General features: G+C 43.2%; 1 protein-coding gene across 5 annotated transcripts in view; it reads right to left on the bottom strand.

Annotated features, from left to right (window-relative positions):
* Positions 1-8,329: 8,329 nt before the first annotated feature.
* Positions 8,330-20,518, bottom strand: part of UGT8 (UDP glycosyltransferase 8) — a 47,362-nt gene continuing 35,173 nt past the window's right edge. For all 5 annotated transcript variants that reach the window (XM_064149854.1, XM_064149855.1, XM_064149853.1 and 2 more), the window contains exons 3-6: positions 16,277-16,419; positions 13,903-13,979; positions 12,252-12,471; positions 8,330-10,662 (exon numbers count right to left, since the gene is read on the bottom strand). In XM_064149854.1, the coding sequence (XP_064005924.1) occupies positions 10,299-10,662; positions 12,252-12,471; positions 13,903-13,979; positions 16,277-16,419 (804 nt within the window). In that variant the 3' untranslated portion in view covers positions 8,330-10,298. The remainder of the gene's footprint in view (positions 10,663-12,251; positions 12,472-13,902; positions 13,980-16,276; positions 16,420-20,518) is intronic.

Here is a 20,518-nt window from a genome sequence, read left to right as displayed (position 1 = left end):
AGGGAATGGATTGAAGCCTGAGGAGCACAGATTTAGACTGGAGATTAGAAATTCTTTATAGTGAGGGTGGTGAGACACTGGAACAGGTTGCCCAGGGAGGTCATGGAGAATTTGAAGGCCAGATTGGACAGGGCTGTGAGCCCTGTCCACTGGTCTAGTGGAAGGTGTTTCTGCCCAGGGCAGATGATCTTTAAGGTCTCTTCCAACTCAAAGCATTCTATGAATCTATGAAAATGCCATACCATAAATCCCCAGACACTGCCCCTGGTCCACACTCTGTTCACTGAGGATCTCATGGCTCCTTTCTTCTGTCATTGCAGCAAATCACAAGATATTATCTTGTGCATCTGTCAACCACCTTTCCTGGGGAGATGGATATCCACCAAGCACTTCCCTGGCCGCTGACCCAATCTTCAGCTTGTTATTCAGAGAACCATGTGTACATTGTAGCAATCCAACCACAAAACCCAAGCAGCACAAGAGACATCCTGAGTTCTCAACACCTCATTTCACAACCTCATAGAGCAGAAAATGGCAGTGCCCTCCCCATGTCCCACACGTGGAACCTCTCGGTGTGCTTTTGTCCACATTGGCATTTCATGGTATTGGTCCTGGGGAGGTGAACCTCTGTTGAGCTGAGACTTCTCTAGGGGGTCTTTATGTCTCCAGACTGCTCATGAAGTGAGGCCAGCCGTGAGGAGAACACAAATAAGGGCAGTGAGAAGGAGAGGCCAGCTACACTACATTGGCAGGTGGCTCAACTGAGCTGGACCAACACAAGAATTGTTCCTCAGTAAGCTGGTTTGCTTTGCATGACTGCTATCCTGCCACAGATAAGAATCTCTCCAACACCCTGGCTTGTGGCTCTGCAATCAGCAGGGCCTGGACACTGTTCTTGTACATCTCCCAGCCCCAGAACTAATTGTTCCTCAGTTAGAAATTTCTGAACCATGGAGACATGGGAGGCTGAAAGAGGTAGGTGTAGCCATCCAGATCTCCAATGGACACTGCAAGTGGACCTATAACTTTGCCTTCATTTCATGAAGACCATGGTCACTCAAGTAATGCCCTAGAATATCCTTGACATTCATAGTTTGGAGTTAGAGGGCTAAAGGCTTGGGAAAGAAGAGAGAGTGTCAGAAACTACTTCTTGCTGAAAGAAATCTCTTGAAGCCCTTCAGTCTGAATGCTGGTATTTGCCTTTCAACTTGGCCTCAACAGCCAAACAGTCACCAGCTGTGCTCACAGCCCCTTTATTTCCCATTCCTACACGTGAGTTTAGCCAATGCTCCCAAGCATCAATACAAGAGGTGTCTGCTCCCAGGAGGCATCTCAGCACAGCTTTGGTCTCCAGGTGGATGAAAGAGCAGCATTGGTGAGGAGGTGCTGTTGCCAAGCCCAGTGTGGTGGGACTAGAATATCTCCCTGGAGTTAACCTTCCAGCAGCAGAGGAATGTCCTTTTCTTCCCCTTTCCCCCATAACCAACAGATAGAAGCAGGCAGAGGAGGCTGATCAACAGTTGAGAAAAACTACTGCTCTCTATCTGCTCAGCTCATGAAACACTGACATACACTCTGAGCAGGCACTACGATGAAAGGCAAGCAGAAAACCAGCACCAGCCATGGCTGAATAGCTTCTTTCCACCCTGGAATCACTCGGAGGTCATCAGCAGGCTGACAGCTCTGCAAGAATACACCCTCAAAAGCAGCAGGTGTTGCCCTGACTCCTCTGGTGTGACTTGAGAAGATGGTCACAGGTAATCTCAAAGGCTGCTGGCAAGAGCTGCCTGTGGCCTTTCCCCACACAAAGGAGCTCAGCACATGATGGAAGAAGAGTCTTGTCTTCTCAGTTGCCATCTCTTGGTTTTCTCAAGACCTTGTAAGCCAAAGGCAGGACACTTCCAGAGGACTAGGTAAGTTAGTAGCAAGGAAGATGGTGACAAATCGGGGAACAGCCTCTCCTAAAGGAAGTTACTTTTATGTGATCAGTGCTGACAAGTTGTTTGTGACTTAGAAAGTTCTCTTCTGCATAAAGTTAACCTTCTAACTACAAGCCTTTTTTACCTTCACACCCTTCAAAACTTTCTACAGCAATCCCACCAGTGGTCCCATGAACAGGCTGCAACGTTTCCTGCTGTGGCCTTGAGGCGCTCTTTCCTTTATGACCATTAGACAGACCTTGCAAAAATCAAAGCAAAAAATAAAAGAGCTGATGGTTTTCCACACAGTGTGGAGTCATTTGTCTTTTTGGCAAAAGCATGGAGTCATCACAGATGTTAGGCATTAGAAGGGACCTCTGGAGATCTTCAAGTCCAACCTCCCTGCCAGAAAAGGACCACATAATCTAGTGCAGGTCACATGGGAACACATTCACATGGGTCTTGAAAGTCTCCAGAGGAGACTCCACAACCTCTCTGGGAAGCCTGTACCAGGGCTCTGTTGGTGTTGCAGTAAAGTTCTTCCTCATGTTGAGGGGGGAACTTCCTGTGCTGTAGTTGACATCCATTTTCCCTTGTCTTATCACAGGACACAAGTGAGCAGAGGTACTCCCTTTCTTCTTGACAGCCAATCCTCAAATGATTATTACATGTCAATCCTGCTTCCTTCACTGCTCCTCCTGCTGTTGTAAAGCTGTTCAGAAAATACAACAAACAGGGAATGGCCCAAGTTTTATTTCCCCAAGGTTACTTTTAACCTGATCTTCTAGCTGGCTTTGTTTATGGTGCAGCTACACAAAATGGGTTTGCATGACCCAGGAGGCAGCAAGCTGCAGGTCATGGCTGAAAGAGCAGGCTGAAGTAGCAAGGGGTCCTTAGAGAAGAACATCAAAAGCTCTTGCACTTAAGCAATGAATAACAGGACCCAGGATAAAAACTGCATGTTGTCTTTGCTATACCCTGTGATCAATCACACCACGAATTCCATATGATTTTACTTAAAAACCTCCATAAATTATCTGTTTCCAGTAAGGTAGGCTTTTAACTTGTGCATCTTCTCCTTGTCATGCTTTTTTCAGCACCACCAGAAGACTCAAGATTGCACCTTCTTCTGGAATGTCAGACAGAAACTGCAGAGCCAAGAACAACAGAAGAGAAAAGCAAACCAGACATTTCTTTCACCAGGAAGCTGACAGGTGAGGCTCAGAGTGTTGAAAGGTGTTATCTGCTATGAAATCAAACTGCTTAAGTTATGGTCTTAGATCCCAGCTTGGAAATGTTCCCTGGGGTGACAAAGCTCCTCCAGCAAGCCAACAGACCCCAGCCAGGACCTAAGGGTTACCACCAGGAGCATTACTCAGGAAAGCAATACCAGGAGGAGTGGCAAATGCCACAAAGTTTGGGCTGCATGGCAAATCGACACCTGACATGCACAAAAACTAAACACACTGAAACTCTGCTGAGAAGGGTTGCAGCACTATGAAGGGAAGATGCAGAAATACAGAATCATAGAATGGTTTGGCTTGGAAGGGACTTCAATGGCCAGCAGTCCAACCCCTCAGCTGTCAACAGGGACATCCTGCACTAGATCAGTTTACTCAGAGGCTTTTTGAGCCTCACCTTGAATATCTCCAAGGACAGGGCCTCAACTCCCTTCCTGGACACCTCTTCCAGTGTTGCACCACCCTCATGGTCAAGAACTTGTTCCTAACATCCAATCTAAATCTCCTTTTCTCTAATTTCAAACCACTGCCCCTTGTCCTATCACTACAGGCCTTTGGAAACAGTCCCTCTGCAGCCCTCTTGTAGACCCCCTCCAGGCATTGGAAGGCTGCTAGGCTGCTGTTATGTCTCCCTGGAGCCTTCTCTTCTCCAGGCTGAAAACCAAAGAAGCACAAGAGAAGAACCTCTTATTAAGGCAGGCAAACAGCTGAATTCCTTATAGAGTTCTGTATTCTGTATTTTCTGGATGTATTTGCTGTCTTGGTAGAGTTTTCTCAAGGGGGTGTCTCCTGGAGCTCAGAAAATGTTTTCTTTGCTTCAGATCTCACAGAAGTGAAGGGAATTAATTCCAACCTTCTATCTGAGATTATCACATATCTGCTAGATGGTTTCAAGAAATAAACAAGTTGTTTGTGTTTGGAATGAGAACATAGCCTTCCTCTGAGGCTGCCAGAGGAATTCAGAGCATCTTTCCACCACCAACTTTGAAAAAGACCATCTAAGCTTTAGCCACCCTCTGAGAAGTACAAATAAAAATGCCAGATGCGTTCAAAGTACAGACCTAGCAACTCTTCCATTTTATATTGATGTTGGGTTTAATATTTAGACCAAACTTATCATGTGCAATCTGGTTAATGACCTTTAAAACTCAATATTACACCAGCAATATACATTGGTTGGTTTGGGGTTTGTTTTTTTCTTCCTCTTTCCTCAGGCCAAAAAAAACCTTCAGGCTTCTCCTTCTGACTGGAACTCTCCATCCACTTTATTTGTTGAGAGTGGCCAAACCTCAAGGACTGAGAGAAACTTCTCATTAGTTTGCTTGTGATGGTTTATCCCTGAGCAATGCCCTGATTAATACATCCAAGAGAATGATGAACATTTTTGTACCAGTCCCTTGCAGCTCATCTCAAGCTGGCCACTTACTCCACGTTTCCTCTCTCCTACTTCACTTTCATGCCTAAATTACTGAGCAAGGTTAGCAGCTCCTGTATCACCTCTGCTCTTTCTGGTTTTGAATAGCTGATATGATTCTGCATTACATATAAACACATAAAATGCTGGCTAATTATTACACTGTACAAGTTGGTCAGTGGAACACGGTGGCAGCAAAAGTAGGACAAGGAATACTTCCTACTGCAAAAAGAACATTTCATCTTCACGTAGAATCACAGAATTTCTTAGATTGGAAAAGACCTTCAAGATCATTGAGTCCAGTCATTAGTTTCATACTGACAAGTCCTTGACTAAACCAAATCCCTCAGCACAGTATCTTATGACTATGAATCGATATGGTTGTAAAGGACCACCAGGATCGTCCAGTCCAACCTTCATCCCAGCATCCTTCATCACTGGATTACAGCCTCAAGCATCACATCCACTCTCCTTTTAAACACCTCCCTGGGCATCCTGTTCCAGTGGCTGACCATCCACTCAGTAAAGAACTTCCTCCCAACATCCAACCTAAACCTCCCCTGACACAACTTGAGGCCATTTCCTCTTGTCCTATCATTACTAATGTGGGAGAAGAGACCAGCTCCAGCCTTGCTACAACCTCCTTTTAGGTAGTTGTAGAGGGCAATAAGGTCCCTTCTCAGTCTCCTCTTCTCCAGACTAAACAACCCCAGTTCCCTCAGCCATTCCTCATAGGCCATGTTTGCCAGACCTCTCTCCATCCTCATCACCCTTCTCTGCCCCTGCTCCAGCACCTCAATGTCCCTCCTATACTGTGGTGACCAAAACTAGACACAGTACTCAAGGTGTGGTCTCACAAGTGCTGAACACAGGGGCATGATCACCTCCCCACTCATGCTGGTCACATCATTTCTGATACAGGCCAGGATGTTGTTGGCCTTCTTGGCCACCTGGGCACACTGCTGGCTCATGTTCAGCCAGCTGCCCACCAGCACCCCCAGGTCCTCTGCCAGGCAGTTCTCCAGCCACACCTCCCCCAGCCTGTAGGGCTGCTGGGGGTTGTTTTGGCCAAAGTGCATGACCCAGCACTTGGCCTTGTTAAACCTCATGCAGTTGGCCTCAGCCTATCGCTCCAGCCTGTCCAAATCCATCTGCAGGGCCTTCCTACCCTCCAGCAGATTGACACTTCTGCTTAACTTGGTGTCATCTGCAAACTTGCTGAGGGTGCATTCAATCTCCTCATCCAGGTGATTGATGAAGAGACTAAACAAGACTGGCCCCAAAACTGAGCCCTGAGGGACTCCACAGTGAGTCTCTGGGCTCAGCCATCCAGCCATGTCTTAACCCAGCGAAGAGTCCACCTGTCTAAGCCATAAGCTTCTCCAGCAGAATTGCCCCCCACACACACCCCTTCATGGTTTCCTAAACTCAACTTCACCAATTGTTTTGCATGGTAAGAGACCTTGAGGAAACTACCAACTCCTATAGAATCAGAGAATTGTTTCAGTTAGAAAAAAACCTCCAAGGTCATAGAGCCTAACCACTGACCTAACACCACCATGGCCATTAAACCTTGTCTACACATCTTTTTCACTTAGCTCCATGACCTCTCAGTCCTTACATAAGAAACTTGTCATTTTATAGGACCTATCAAGATTTTCTGTTTTCATAATTAAAATGTTGACCTTTAGCTGATCTTTAAATATGCAGGAATGCAGTAGAAGGTTTGCTTCCATGGAATTCAGATCATGAATTATATAAATCTCCAGCAAACTTTAGTTTATATCATGCAGTAATCAAGCATAAGCAAAACAAGGCGAATGGATGCACACCAGAGTAACCTACCCTCCTCATCTCCTTCATCAGTATTGGCACAGAGATCCACCAGCTATGAGGTCTACTCCAGTGTCAGCCTGGAATAAAATGGCTATCTGCAGACTTCTTTTTGTTGTCTTAATTTGTGGACTTTTGTAAAGCTTTTGACACAGTTCCTCACAACATCCTTTTCTCCAAGCTGGAGAGATATGGATTTGATGGGAGGACTGTTCAGTGGATAAGAAATTGGTTGGGTGATCGCATCTAAAGGGTAGTGGTCAACAGCTCAGTGTCCAGATGGAGATGGGTGACAAGAGGTGTCTCCTGGGGGTCTGTGTTGGGATCAGTGCTGTTCTTCATCAGTGCTACTGACAGCAGGATTGAGTGCACCATCAGCAGGTTTACTGATGATACCAAGCCAAGTGGTGTGGATGTAAGACTGAAGGATAGGATGCCACCCAGAGGGACCCAGACAGGCTGGAGAGATGGGATGAGGAGAATCTCATGAGGTTCAATAAGGCCAAGTGCAAGGTCCTGAAGCTAGGTTGGGGCAATCCTTGATATCAGTACAAGATGGGAGATGATGAGATTGAGAGCAGCCCTGCAGAGGAGGACTTGGGAGTGTCAGTGGATGAGAAGTTGGACACAAACCAGCAATATACACTTGCAGCATAAAAGACAAATGGCATCCTGGGCTGTATCAAAACAAGTGTGGCCAGCAGGTCAAGGTGATTCTGACCCTCTAGCCAAGACTTCACCTGAAATACTGCATTCAGTTCTGAGGCCCTCAACACAAGAAAGATATGGAGAGGGTACAGAGGAGGTCTACCAAGATAATCAGAAGGCTGGAGCAGCTCTGCTATGGGGACAGGCTAAAAGAATTGGGGTTGTTCAGCCTGGAGAAAGCTCTGGGGAGACGTTATAACTGCATTTCAATATCTGAAGGGAACCTATGGAAAGGCTGGGGAGGGACTGTTTAAATGCACTTGTAGTGATAGGAGGAGGATTTGAAACTGGAGCAGGGTAGATTTAGGTTGGGCATAAGGAAGAAATTCCTTGCAGTGAGAGTGTTAAAATACTGGAATAGGTTGCCTGTGAAGGTCATGGATGCCCTCTTCCTGGAAGTGTTCAAGGCCAGGTTTGATGGGGCCTTGAGCAGTCTGGTCTAGTGGGAGGTGTTCCTGCCCATGGCAGGGGAGTTGGAACTAGATGACCTTCCAAGAGTCTCCCAACCTAAACCCTTCCATGACTCTATGAATACAAACTCTAAAACATTTAAACTGCCTTAAAGGAGCTTGGTTTAGGACTCCATCTGCCATTTGAGTCAATGTTCCTACAGGAAACAGAACTACATGCACAAAATATAAGCACAGAATCACAAAGAATCACAGAAACATTCAGGTTGGAAAAAAACCCTCAAGATCACCGAGTCCAACTGATAATCCTACTCTACAAGGTTCACCCTTCCAATTGACTTTTAAACACATCCAATTGACTTTTAAACACATTCAGGGGCAGTGACTCAACCACCTCCCTGGGCAGCCCATTCCAAAGCCTCAATCATTTAATCACCATTTCATTCAAATATGTATCATGGTAGGACACAGCCTCAAGCTACGCCAGGGGAAATTTAGGCTTGAGGTGAGGAGAAAGTTCTTCACTGAGAGAGTCATTGGACACTGGAATGGGCTGCCCGGGGAGGTGGTGGAGTCGCCGTCCCTGGGGCTGTTCAAGGCAGGATTGGACATGGCACTTGGTGCCTTGAGCTCTGTGGTAAAGGGTTGGACTTGATGATCTATGAAGTCTCTTCCAACCTTGGTGATACTGTGATATGCTCAGAAGAACTTATGTGCCCTAATAAGCATCCACATTTAGATACACTCACGCATACTTTAAAATAAACAGCATACATTTGAACAAAAAATATACTTCCAACAACATTATTTCTCTATTAAATCCATGTTTATTGCTTAAGTTTTATCACAGTGGAGATTAAATTATGCTTAATCATCCGGTCAGTGCTTTTGTACCTTCTTCAATGCCAAAAAAATAATAAAGAATTATACATTTAAACCAAGTTCATTCATACACTCGAAGTTCTTAATACCACCCCACCATTCATCGCCTCTGTGTGCTCCTTTAGTTGCCACAAACTGCAAGATTGTAAAAAGGTTTAGCTAATAGGCTTATTTATAATACCATTTTCTTCAAGTATTCAGAAAACAGTACAAGAAGCTGTACTGTACATTAGAAACATATCTGTACTGTTATTTATTGCTATAGGATAGAGGCTCCTGATGGAATGATAGTGAAATATTGCATCACTGTGTATGAAGATGATCTCAGCATCCTGTCCTCATCACAGCTCTTCCCATGTTAGTGAACGACACTAAGCTAAATGGGCTCCTTCCCTTTCTCTTTCAGGCATGGGATTTCAAACCACAAATAAATAAAGCATACACTCACAACATGTGTAGTGCAAATTCCAAGTAAACAGAATGACATGGAAATAAACTCATAGTTGCCAACGTTGGTTGAGCAGGGCAGGTGTGATTTTCTGCCTGGTGCCCTGCCTCCCCACCTTGGTGCACACCACCGCCAGTGTCCCACGTCAGCGACAATGATTGAAGGAGATTGTTGCAGGGAGGGGCTACAGCAGGGCAAAGGGGGGACAGGACACGACCACCTCTGCAAACCTGGGTGGCCAGGCTTCGGCCCACACGTCCCGTCACACCACAGGAGGAAGGCTGCTTACCCACCTCCCGCGTCAGAGAAGTCGAATTGGCAACTACGTGAAACATGGATTGCGTGGCCCAGACTAATAAAGGTAATTTTGTTTCTTTTCCAGATACAACCATTGAAAGAGAACATCTACAACATCGTGATTTAGAAAGAACTCAATAATAGTGATGAGAATTAATAGGGAAGACATTCAACTCTGGGGTTGGAGGGGGTGTTTGGGTGGTTTTTTTTGTCATACTGGTTTGATTCTGCACAGCTTTGGGCCATTACAAAACCTTCTGCACTGAGCACAGGGCTAGATTTTCTTCTTCTTGTGCCTGTTTGTGTCATTTGTTTGCCTTAATTATGCAAATCTACTTCCCACACAGCCATGTTCTAAACTGAAATTAACCTTGCTGATATTTCCATGGCATAAATTTGTCTCTGCAGAGAAAGGCAACAAATAAAATTCTGCACCCATTACAAATTAGGACATGTCATAGTCTTACTCGAGATCCTTTTCTCCAATGCACTGGTAGTGAGCAGAAGAGTCATGCAGCTTATCAGTAAAACAAGTACCTATTTTTTGCCACTTTTCTTCAGTGCTCATTTGAAGATTTTTTTTCATGTCTCTGTTCTCAGTCTGCAACTTGCTATTTTTTGCACAAAGACTGGGGGAAAAAAATATTTTTTAACAGCATCCTGACACAACATCTTGGATTTTCAATAAAGAAAAACACAGAATTAGCACTAAAGTTCTCTCAGCTAAGAGAGGGATATATTAAAACAATAAAAAAGGTGGGGGAGGGAACCCAACTCTGCAAGTAAAAAGAAATCTCTTCTCATGGGGACACACATTTAGCTTTTAAAAACTGGGGGGAAAAAATCCATAAATATGATCACTGGATAACTTTATAGAGAATTAAGGCTTCTAAAAACTTCAGTGCCAAAATAACCTCTCTGCATCAGTATTAAGAATAACATATGTTCCATTTTAGGTTGTGCTTGCCTATGCTGTTTCTTAAAAGACTTTTCTTAGTTCCGTAGAATCTTGTCACATAATATTACATACTGAAGGGGAGTGTTAGAACTGCTTATCGAGGTTTTTAAGTAGTTGTTAGACTAAGTTACAGCGATAAAATTCGATTACTGATCTGATTCAGGACTACTTTACATGGGGCTGTTGGTTCATTTCACCTTTTTTTCATGTTTAATGTGGCTATTTCTTCTATACTTGCCATTTGGGATCCCATTCTGGTAATGTCCATTGACAGCACTATGTTTGTCATTTGACCAGAGCTGTTTGCTTTGTTTGCAGACAAATTTTGCTATCCTAGCCAAAATGTAATAAAGTAAGGCAGCACCCACTAGTAGGACAAAGGCAATATCCAGTAAGAAATACTGATACAAAGAGATGCTGTAAACAGCGGCACGTAGATGTTGGGCTCCGTTGTGGCGGAGGATGTAGTTAATCCAGTACACAGTCCGGTTAACAGGGTGACCAGGTTGGTCTTTGTGAATCTCAGACAGCCGTTGGGCCCGCTGGCGGTAGCTGCAGGGAAGAACAAGAAGTCAAAGGCAGAGAAAGGAAGAATGGTTGTCAGTGCTGTGAGCAAGGCGAGCCTGCCAACACCTAAACAGGCTTAAGTCTCACCAGATCAAACGGCGCATTACCGCAGGGCGCTCACAACCAGCGGCAGGCTAGACAGGGCAGCTAATCTGCCTTTAGATCAGTTCTTTCAGCTCAGGGGTGAAGAGTGACGAGAAAAGCAGACCCATGTTGTGACTCAAGTCAGAAATCCACTCTCCAGCACACCCATGAAGAGCCGAGCTGACCCGACCTGCTGCCAGAGGGGAATCTTATCTAATCCAAAATGAATCCTACTGAGTGAGACGCATTTGTCCTTCCCACTGTGAAGTGGCAACATATCCTGTCTAACACATAGCTCAGGTATGTTATTATGCAACTGAATTACTAGAGGAACACAGAACAAAGTGAGAAAATCCTTTTTGACTGCACAATACATCATTTTTGCTCAGGTCCAGAGTTCAACCTACAATTTTTTCTTAACTCTGTTGCCAGAAGCTGATCATGTCAGATCCATCCTCTCCCACCTCACCACAGCCACAGGGTCGACAGGTTATTTATGCAAGACTTGTCTTTACACTCAGGACAATTGCACAAAGGAAAGGTGATGCAACTGATGTCATCATCAAGATCTCTTTAGCAACACTCCCCTTCACTGCAGTTCTGCTGTTTGCTCCTTCCCAAGGCAAGCACCTCTAAAAGCCTTTGCTCCAGTGAAAGCAGGAAGCATTGTCAGACCTTACTCCAAAACTACATCTAGCCCAAAACAATAAACCAGCAGCTAACACATCAGGATATTCAATCTGGAGATGGTCTGAATATCAGATGTTTAAAACAGGACAGTTCAGAACAAACTTGTGAAGTGATTCTATCTGCACTTGGAATACCCCTGGGCAAATTACTCTGCTGGAACTGGGAAGAATTATGAAACCCAGTTTGACAGCTTTTTGTTGTTCCATTTGATTGATTAAAAAAAATACTTACAAAAACCAGACTGGAGTCCTCATGGTCATAATAATTTGTTAGAATAATGTCATTGCAAACAAACACAAATGACCTTTCTGACCTTCACAGAGATATTACTGGCCAGAAAAGTAATAGTATTTTTTTAAATCAAATCATGGGACTTCAGAAAAGAGTCACTCATTTTTTTAGCTATATTCTAAACGACTGTAGAGGTGTATTTTGCTCCAGGTCCCTTAGGCAGCACAATGGACAGATTGCTAAACATGCACTAAGCGAGACACAAAAGAATTCCTGCAACAAAGAGTAAGTCAGGACAGGTTTGTTTCTATAACCTTTCTGCCCTTCACATGGCAACCATCACAAAAAGCAAGCAAGACTGTTGAGTTTTGGTGTGCTGAACAATGATCTTAGCACCTACACAGAAACCTCAGCAATTGAGTAATCTTTTGAAATGGAACAGCCACCCAAAGACTTGCCCCAACTGTGCACACAAATAAATCACGACATGCACAAACATTCTGTACATGCACATTTAACCCATAACAGTAACTTACAGTACAAACAATTAACAATTGCTCGATCCATACCTGGGATCATTAATCACTTTTACTAGGGCTTCATACAGCTCGTTCTCAGTGACTGTCTTCCAGTTCAGCAATATTCCCATGCCTTTGGCCTGCACACGAGTCATAGTATCATAATGGTCTCCAAAAAGGGGAATTCCCACCACTGGGACTCCGTGGTACATGGTTTCAAAAATGCTGTTCAAACCCCCGTGGCTAAGAAAAGCTTTAATGTTAGAATGACCTGAGAATAGAAGAGGCATGAAGATTAAACACACCAAGCAACAACAAACCCAACAACATTTACATCACCTTGATGTTGAAGTTATGGAAGCACTTAGTTGCAACACCTGTCGCTAGGTTTCTAAGGCTGCCATTCAGGAAGGGGAAACTAAATGCAACTTGTTCTGAAGTTCTTTTAGTTAGATTGTTTCCTAACACTGAGAGGGGACTGCCACAGAAAACTCTAATGTATGTCAGTTCTGCAAAATTATTAATAGAATGATTGAAAAACACTGTTTACTCCCACGTAGCTGCAGGTGATGACTACAATCAGTTCAGCAGTACAAATTAAGTTAGGAAGAGAGTGTTTTTCCTCATTATTCATATGAAATACAAGCTAATGACATGACAAATGGTGATAGATTCTCTTTGAAGCTTCACATGCTTTACTTCAGGCTAGCAGGATCTGACAATAATGATAACAATATTATGTAATGGAAAAGTGAGACTGCTTCAGAGCAATTTAGTAACCACATCAAATCTACCTGCTCTAAAGGTCCTTTGCCTAATCACTACATTTTGACAAACGCCCCAGCTGACATGCACACACACACACGGATGCTCAACACATGCTCAGCGAGGTCATTAGCACCCAGAACAGCCATCCACTACCGGCTCTTGAAGCTGCAGTTCAGAAGCCTTTGACTGAGAATGAAGGCACAAAAAAACAATATATAGACTCTAACAGTATTTATACAAATGAGAAAAGAATATCAGGTTCTAAGTCCACACTTGAGAACCTGCAATATCTCAAGTTAAAAACAATTATGCATTTTCACAATGGAGATTGACAACTGCAATTATCCATTCCCTAAAATGGCAGATTCAAGAAAATTCTTACTTATTTATCTTTTCTTGCTGTTTTCTCAAAGTACTTCCACAGTATACAAGACACTTTATTCTAAAGACTATTTGGATATATATCCATCCACCCTATTAATTCATGGAAAAAGATGGAGATCATACCAGGGAGAGATGATCAACATCAGAAAGGTGTTTGACTTCATACAAGAATCAAACTATCATAGAACAGCTTGGATTGGAGGAGACCTTGAAGATCACCTAGTTCAAATCCCCCTGCCATGGACAGGGACACCTTCCACTAGACCAGGATGCTCAAAGCCCTCTACAACCTTGCTGTGAATGCCTTCATGAAGGCCTCATTCACAACCTGCCCAAGCAACCTGTTCCAGTGTCATAGTCATACCCTTGTTCTACAGTTTGCATTGCAAAAATTATCTTAGCTTTAGAATGACTGCTAATTCAGTTGAATATTGTTGGAAGAGCAACACCTAAACTTGAGTGAGAAGTAGTAATGTATGAAAGTTGGAACTTGATTATCTTAAAGGTCTTTTCCAACCTTACTAATTCTATGATCAAAACAGATACTCACCAAGAAGGTCATTTTGTGGTAGCCATTCTATAAGCTTGGTATTGTTGCCCAAAGTTCTTGGTTTGTTTCCTGAAAACCTAAAAACATAAAAATCAAATGAAGCTGAGTTCTCAAGATGTCCAAAATGGATCAACTCATAGCATAGAATCAAACTAAACAATCCATGAGCCTGACACAGATATCCAGTTAGATGGGGATACTCTTTACTCACTATTACAAAAACAGCAAAATAAGCTCAACCAAAATGCTGTGTGCAGCCCAAAACTTCTAACTTCATGTCTTCGCCATGCAGTTTCCTTGCAATCTGCCTCACAATGTAATGTTTTCTAGTAACATGACATAGCTCCTTCTCACAACATACCTAACTCTCAGCACTGTGACTGACAGGAGGTTTTATAACCTCTCTGTGCTTTCATGTCTACAGTTTCACTGAAAACTCTGGTACTAGCTAAGTAGCTTCACCAAGAACATCTCACCCACAAACAAATACTAATCCCCGTCACCAACACCAGGCATTCCCTTTCAGTTATCCAGTCTCCTGTAGCTTCTGATAATTGCCACTGTCTTAATTTAAAAGCCAGGAAGGTAAAGGCTGACAGGTCAGCTTCTGAGGCAAGAAGTTACTGATGACAAGTTTGGGATTAGACTGTCAGACAAGTGGATTTTTCATGCTCAGCTGCCTGAAACTCAGCAGAAATGTTTCACTCACCTGGAGTTGCTGGAAAAATTTAACCCATAAGATACAAGCTGATTTACATATTAATGTGATATACACTTAAATATACTTTGGACAGAAATCAAAGAAAGGGGGGAAATCTCCAGTAGCTACTAGAGGACAGAGTTGCTTTATGACAGCTCCAATGTCTTAAAAATATGCTGGTTATTAGAGAGCATTCAAACTGAAACTTGGAATTGTTTCCTGCACATTCCAACATACACAAAACGATGTTAAAACAATGCTCTGTTGTTTACACCAAGTTATATAAAAGCAAATAAACTATTATTTGGCTTGCTTCTAAAAAGTACTTTGTAAACAGAAGCATAAAACCAAAGGCAAGTTTGACTCAGAATGTGATGTTCAGATATTTCATTATGAGGTGACTGAAAGCCACTTGCTCAGCCTTCTCAAAGACTGTATTTTACACCTAGTCCCAGGAACACCTTGCCATTCCACCAATCATGATGGAAAGAAACAACAGATGAATTTCCTTATCCAAAAAGCTTTCTGGAAAATAAGATTGAAGAGTAAAAAAAGCCAAACCAAAACATACAAAAAAAAAAGCATCAATAAAGAAACACTACTAAGGAAAATTAACTATTTTAACAGATGGCTTCAAGTGAAATTGTTGCTTTTGCATTAAAAAAAGCTATCACCCAGAAAAATCTATTAAAATAGATTTTTTTACTACAGAAAGCGTAAAGTGGATAATTCCCACAGGAAAAAAAAAACCAAAACATGATAAACAGATAAAAGCAGTAAGATCATTTGGGACTAATAACGAATTTCAAGCTAAGCAGTGTTGCAGACTTCATAAGGAATAAATATAGCAACTGTACCCCAAATAAAATCTGAGGAGATCTTTACTATAACTAACAAAGGTTCTTTGCCACAGCCTGAAGAATTTCCATTTTCTTCTTCATTACTGGAGTTCACCATTTTGAATATACACAGGAGTGAAAACAGTCCCTAAGAGATGGTAAACAGGCAACATGCAGCAAGGACAGCAGTCATAAATTGTAAGAAACCGATTATCTGGAAACCAGAGGATTGTTTGAACTCCTCTGGATTACATTCCAGAGAGACAGTCCTTGTGAAGAAGAGATGACTGACCAGCTCTTGGATTTTAACAATAAATTGAGAGCGTTGCTCAAGATGTTTTTAGACCTGGAGAAGCTTATTTCTGATTTTCACTCCTGAAAATGTTTCTTCTTCCACAGAAAGAGACAAGTGAGAAGAACAATTATGAAAGTATGTCTATGAATAAAAAAGGAGTCCCAAAAAGCAAAATAAAAAGAGAAAGAAGAAAGAAAATGTAGGATTGACCAGTAGGATGCTATTCTTGCACTACAGGGTGGCTTCTTTATCTAAAGTGACGACAGTGTGTCACAAGCACTGTAACCTCAGTCTCTTCTCTCTCTCCTCGACCCTTTTAGGATATAAACTGAGCACAGGAGCGTAACCTATGCCTTATGCTGCAACAAAATTATCACACCTCCTTACTACCAGGGGACTGCAATGATTTCAGAAAGAGAGTATTTCAAAACAGTCAGGTCCTCTGTGCTACACCAAACCCTCTCGATCTCAGTTTCTGCAACTCTAGAGCAAGATGGCACAAGAGGAAATAAGGATGTTTCAAATTATCATTGCACTTACCTCCAAATCACTCTCTGAGGCAGCCTTGCTAGAGCACGTGCTAACTTATTGGCTATATCTTCCGACAGGTATTTCACTCCAGCTCCAAAGGAGACGAGGACAAAGCCATTTTCATTAGCACCATTCACCCATGTCTGGAGATCCTGTCAAAGTGAAAACTTGTACTGAGCACTGAGGAAGCAGGGCTAAAAACACAGGAACAGACTGAATAAACAATACTTAAGAAGAACAATTGCTGGTCTCTAAGTTACTTCACCAGCCAGGTTTCCAAAGTCATAAACGTTTCAGAAATCCCTGAGCACAATGATCTGGACATTCAGAACAGGCTCTGAACAGTAAAACTCTTCCGGGTTTGTACCAAGTTCACGATTAACCACCCCTTTCATGAGACAATTTCTCCTTTCTTAACTTAATAGCTGACACATATTCCCAACACAGTACACTTTAAACTCAGCTAAATAAACAGACCTATCTCACACCACCAGCCTGCAAGTATTGCACAGGAAACAGTCTGTAACTTAACTGTGTGATTTCTAGCCTAAACAGAAGTGAGAGCACTTCAAAAGGGCTGGATTTCTTTCATTTAAACAAAAACACATAGCTTGAAAGAAGCCAGAGCTTCAAAAAAACACTCACTTTCCAGTATTTCAAGGAGTAAAGAACAATACTGTATCTGTGTGGCCAGCACAGGGTGGATGTCCCTCTTCCTTGGACGAATACTTTATCGATGACTTCTTGTAGTACATGGTGATAGGACAAGGGACAATGATTTTAAGCTAGAGTAGATTCAGATCAAACATCAGGAAAAAGTTCTTTGCTATGAGGCTGGTGTGGTGATACACTGGAACACAGTGCCCAAATAAGTTGCAAACATCTCATCTCTAGAAACGTTTAAGACTAGGATGGATAAGGCTTTGAGCAACCAGATCTAGTGGGAGGTGTCCCTGACAATCACAGGGATGACCTTTATGGTCCCTTCCGACTCAAGCCATTCTACGATTTGCTGATTTTGGACCTAACTGTGTGCCTCTTTCACAGCACGTTACCAAAACTGCATTAAACATACACAAGTGTAGCAAAAGCCAAACCCCTTCACATCTGTCAGCTCAGCCTCCTCCTGTAATTCCTCTGAAACTGAGCCTTTGTAACACCATTTTTAAATTACCCTCTCAGCTCAAAGGCTGTCTCATCTTAGGCAAGGAAGGCAAGGTCAAATTCCCTGCCTTCTGCTGCACAGAGCTCTGGGGCTCACCAAGGGATGTTCAGCCCATGCAAGCATAGTAGTCACCTCACACAACCACTGCTGATCCAGGGCTTCACTGCACTGAACACCTCAGTGAGCCCAGCCACTGGCAATCCTTCATAGCTTGACGCTTCAGGCAAGCCACAGTTAAACTGCAAAGAAGACTGCAAAATCCAAATACTGTTTGACCTGGTGGTAACAGAGTTTGTGTCACTGACCCCAAGAGAAGGCAGTGGACCACCACAAACCACCACTAGGACAGCAGGGCTCTGTAGGGCCAGAGGAAAAACCATACAAGTGTGTAAGAGAGAGCAGAGCTGCCAGCTACACAGGTCTCAGAAACAATGTCATTTGGCTTCAAGCAGAGAGAAAAATGATGGAAAAAAAAGGTAAAGAATTCAGTGTAGGCTTTTCTTTTGGAAATGTAGATTCAAATTCTGGGGTTTTTCCAATGCAGCTGCTGGCAGTGGAAATGAAAATTTCTAGCACTGACATCAATATGTCAGCCTGCTGAAGAATATCTTGTATTTCCCAGGACATGCTTTAATTCTGGTCTCATCTAATTTAAGTATAAGCCTGCTCAACAGCAGTACAGCAACAAGAAATAAGTAGAAAGAAAATTAAGAGCCCTGTTCACAATGCACCTCCTATCCTGGCAATAAACAGCAGGGCAGACAGTAACAGAGTAACACTGTGCTATCCTATCTGAGCACAAAACCACAACAGCCACCACAAAAACCAGCAGGCATATCAAAGACCTGCAAATGACACTGAGGGTTGTACATGGTGGAAAAAAGAGGGACTGCCATTTTCTCTAGAATCCATGCTTTTGCATGTGCTTCATCTTCTTCCAGTACACTTTCTTGTCCTATATCTGTGGAAGGAGAAAAGAAAAAGAGAAAGGAGGGGAAGCGTCTGTGACCTGCCTTGAAGCTGAATCATTTATTAGTGGCAGAACTTCTGACATGAAAGTTTCCAAGTGGTTTTGTGATTTATGTAAAGTTTGCCCTTGAATTTTACTCAAGGACCTAAGGCACGTTGCAAATGCATATATGCACAAATTCACAAATGCAAATGCACAAACGCTGGCTGGGCAGAGACTGGAGGGACAGCAGCCCTGCAGAGAAAGACTTGGGGGTGTTGGTGGATGAAAAGCTGGAGATGAGCCAGCAGCTTGTGCTCACCGCCTAGAAGTCAAGTGCGTCCTGGGCCGCAGGTCAGTGGAGGAGATTCCACCCCTCTGCTCCTCTCTGGTAGGACACCACCTGCAGTGCTGTGTGTCTGGGTAAAGCTTTCAGCACTGCCTCCCACCACAGCCTCTCAAACCAGTAATGTACTGGCTACAGAGACAGCGAGGTGGGACTGAAACCTGGTTGAAATGTGGGCCCAAATGGTTGTGATCTGTGGCACGAGGTCCAGTTAGAAGCCTGTCTGCTTTACCAAGGATGAAAAAAGGAGAGATGGCACCACTGCTAAAGTCCTTCCAACAGGAAGCCCTACCTATGACTACTTATGCTTGGTGAGACATGTGGTTTCTACTGCTAGAGATCAGTCTGTTCTCGCTGAGGAATGGCTCCAGAGGCTGCTGCTCCTCTGAGCTTCATTAGAAATGTTGTGAGACTCCAAAACTCTGACATATTCACCATTATGTGTACAAGTGTGTAATGGCTTGCAAACCAAGAGATAACCATGCCCTGGGCTGTACCAAAGGAAATGTGACCAGCAGGACAAGGGAGCTGATTCTGCCCCTCTGCTCTGTTCTTGTGAGAGCCCATCCTGGAGTACTGAGTCCAGCTGTGGTGCCCCCAGTGTAACAGGGATATGGAACTGTTGCAGTGAGTCCAGAAGTAGCCACAGTGATGATCAAAGGGCTGGTTCACCTGCCCTATGGAGACAGACAAAGAGTAGAAGCTGTGTAGCCTGAAGAAAAGAAAGCTTCAGGGAGACTTTAGAGCAAGTCTCTCAGTATCTGACAGGGCCTACAAGAAAGGTGGAAAGAGCCTTTATACAAGGGCTTGTAGTGACAAGACAAGAAGGAATAGCTTTAAACATGAGGAGGGGAGACGTAGATGGGGATTAGGAAGAAATTCTCTATAGTGAGACACTGCAACAGGTTGCCCAGGGAGGTTGTGCATGCCCCTCCCTGGAGGTGTTCAAGGCCAGGCTGGGTGAGGCCTTGAGCAATCTGGTCTAGTGGAAGGCTCATGGCAGGGGGATGGGAAGAAGATGATCTTTAAGATCCCTTCCAACCTAAACCATTCTATGATTATATGAATCTATGTAAACACAGAAGAGGTAAAAATTATTTCCTTATAATGGAATTTCTAAACCAGCACTCAAAAATCCCATGTGTATGGTAACAAAGAGCTATTAAATACTTAGAAAGTTATGGAGATGGAGAAAAAAAAAGAAAGAAACTTTACTATGTGCCACAGAATCAGTCACCCTGCAAACAGACTTTTACATTTTATGGTTGTGCAACAGCAAATCAACCTGCTTCACATCCTTCTGGCTGATTTTATAGCCAAATCTTTGTAACCCTTCCCTTTGAAGGTAATCCCATGGCTTCAGTGGAACACAACACATACAATAAGGAACTTAAAATCTTGACAGGCAAGACAAGATCCTGTCATCAGGCTGAGAAGATGTTTGCCATGTTAAATGGGATTACATTAAAAAAAAAAAGATGACAATGGAATACAAACTGGTTTCTTTTGTATCAACTAAAGCTTATTATCCAAGTGCTCCCTCTCCTGACCCACTTCCCAAGTGTGGCAATGCACAAATGCCCACTTGTTACCTCTCAATCTGGGTTTGCATGGAAATATTTTCCTTAGCTTCAGAGATCAAGCATGCTTCTCCAACAGACAGGGCCACACATGAAATGAGGTTTGCAATGCTCCAAGATGCTCAAGAACAACTCAACTCCTATTCAACAGGTACAGAATCATTAAGACAAATGCAACAGAGACCTATCTCAGACAACTGCCTACATGTCT

Source organism: Pogoniulus pusillus, chromosome 10, assembly GCF_015220805.1.
Source record: "Pogoniulus pusillus isolate bPogPus1 chromosome 10, bPogPus1.pri, whole genome shotgun sequence".
Taxonomy (NCBI): domain Eukaryota; kingdom Metazoa; phylum Chordata; class Aves; order Piciformes; family Lybiidae; genus Pogoniulus; species Pogoniulus pusillus.
Note: the sequence above shows the minus strand (reverse complement) of the source record. Positions and strands in the feature narration are given on the sequence as shown.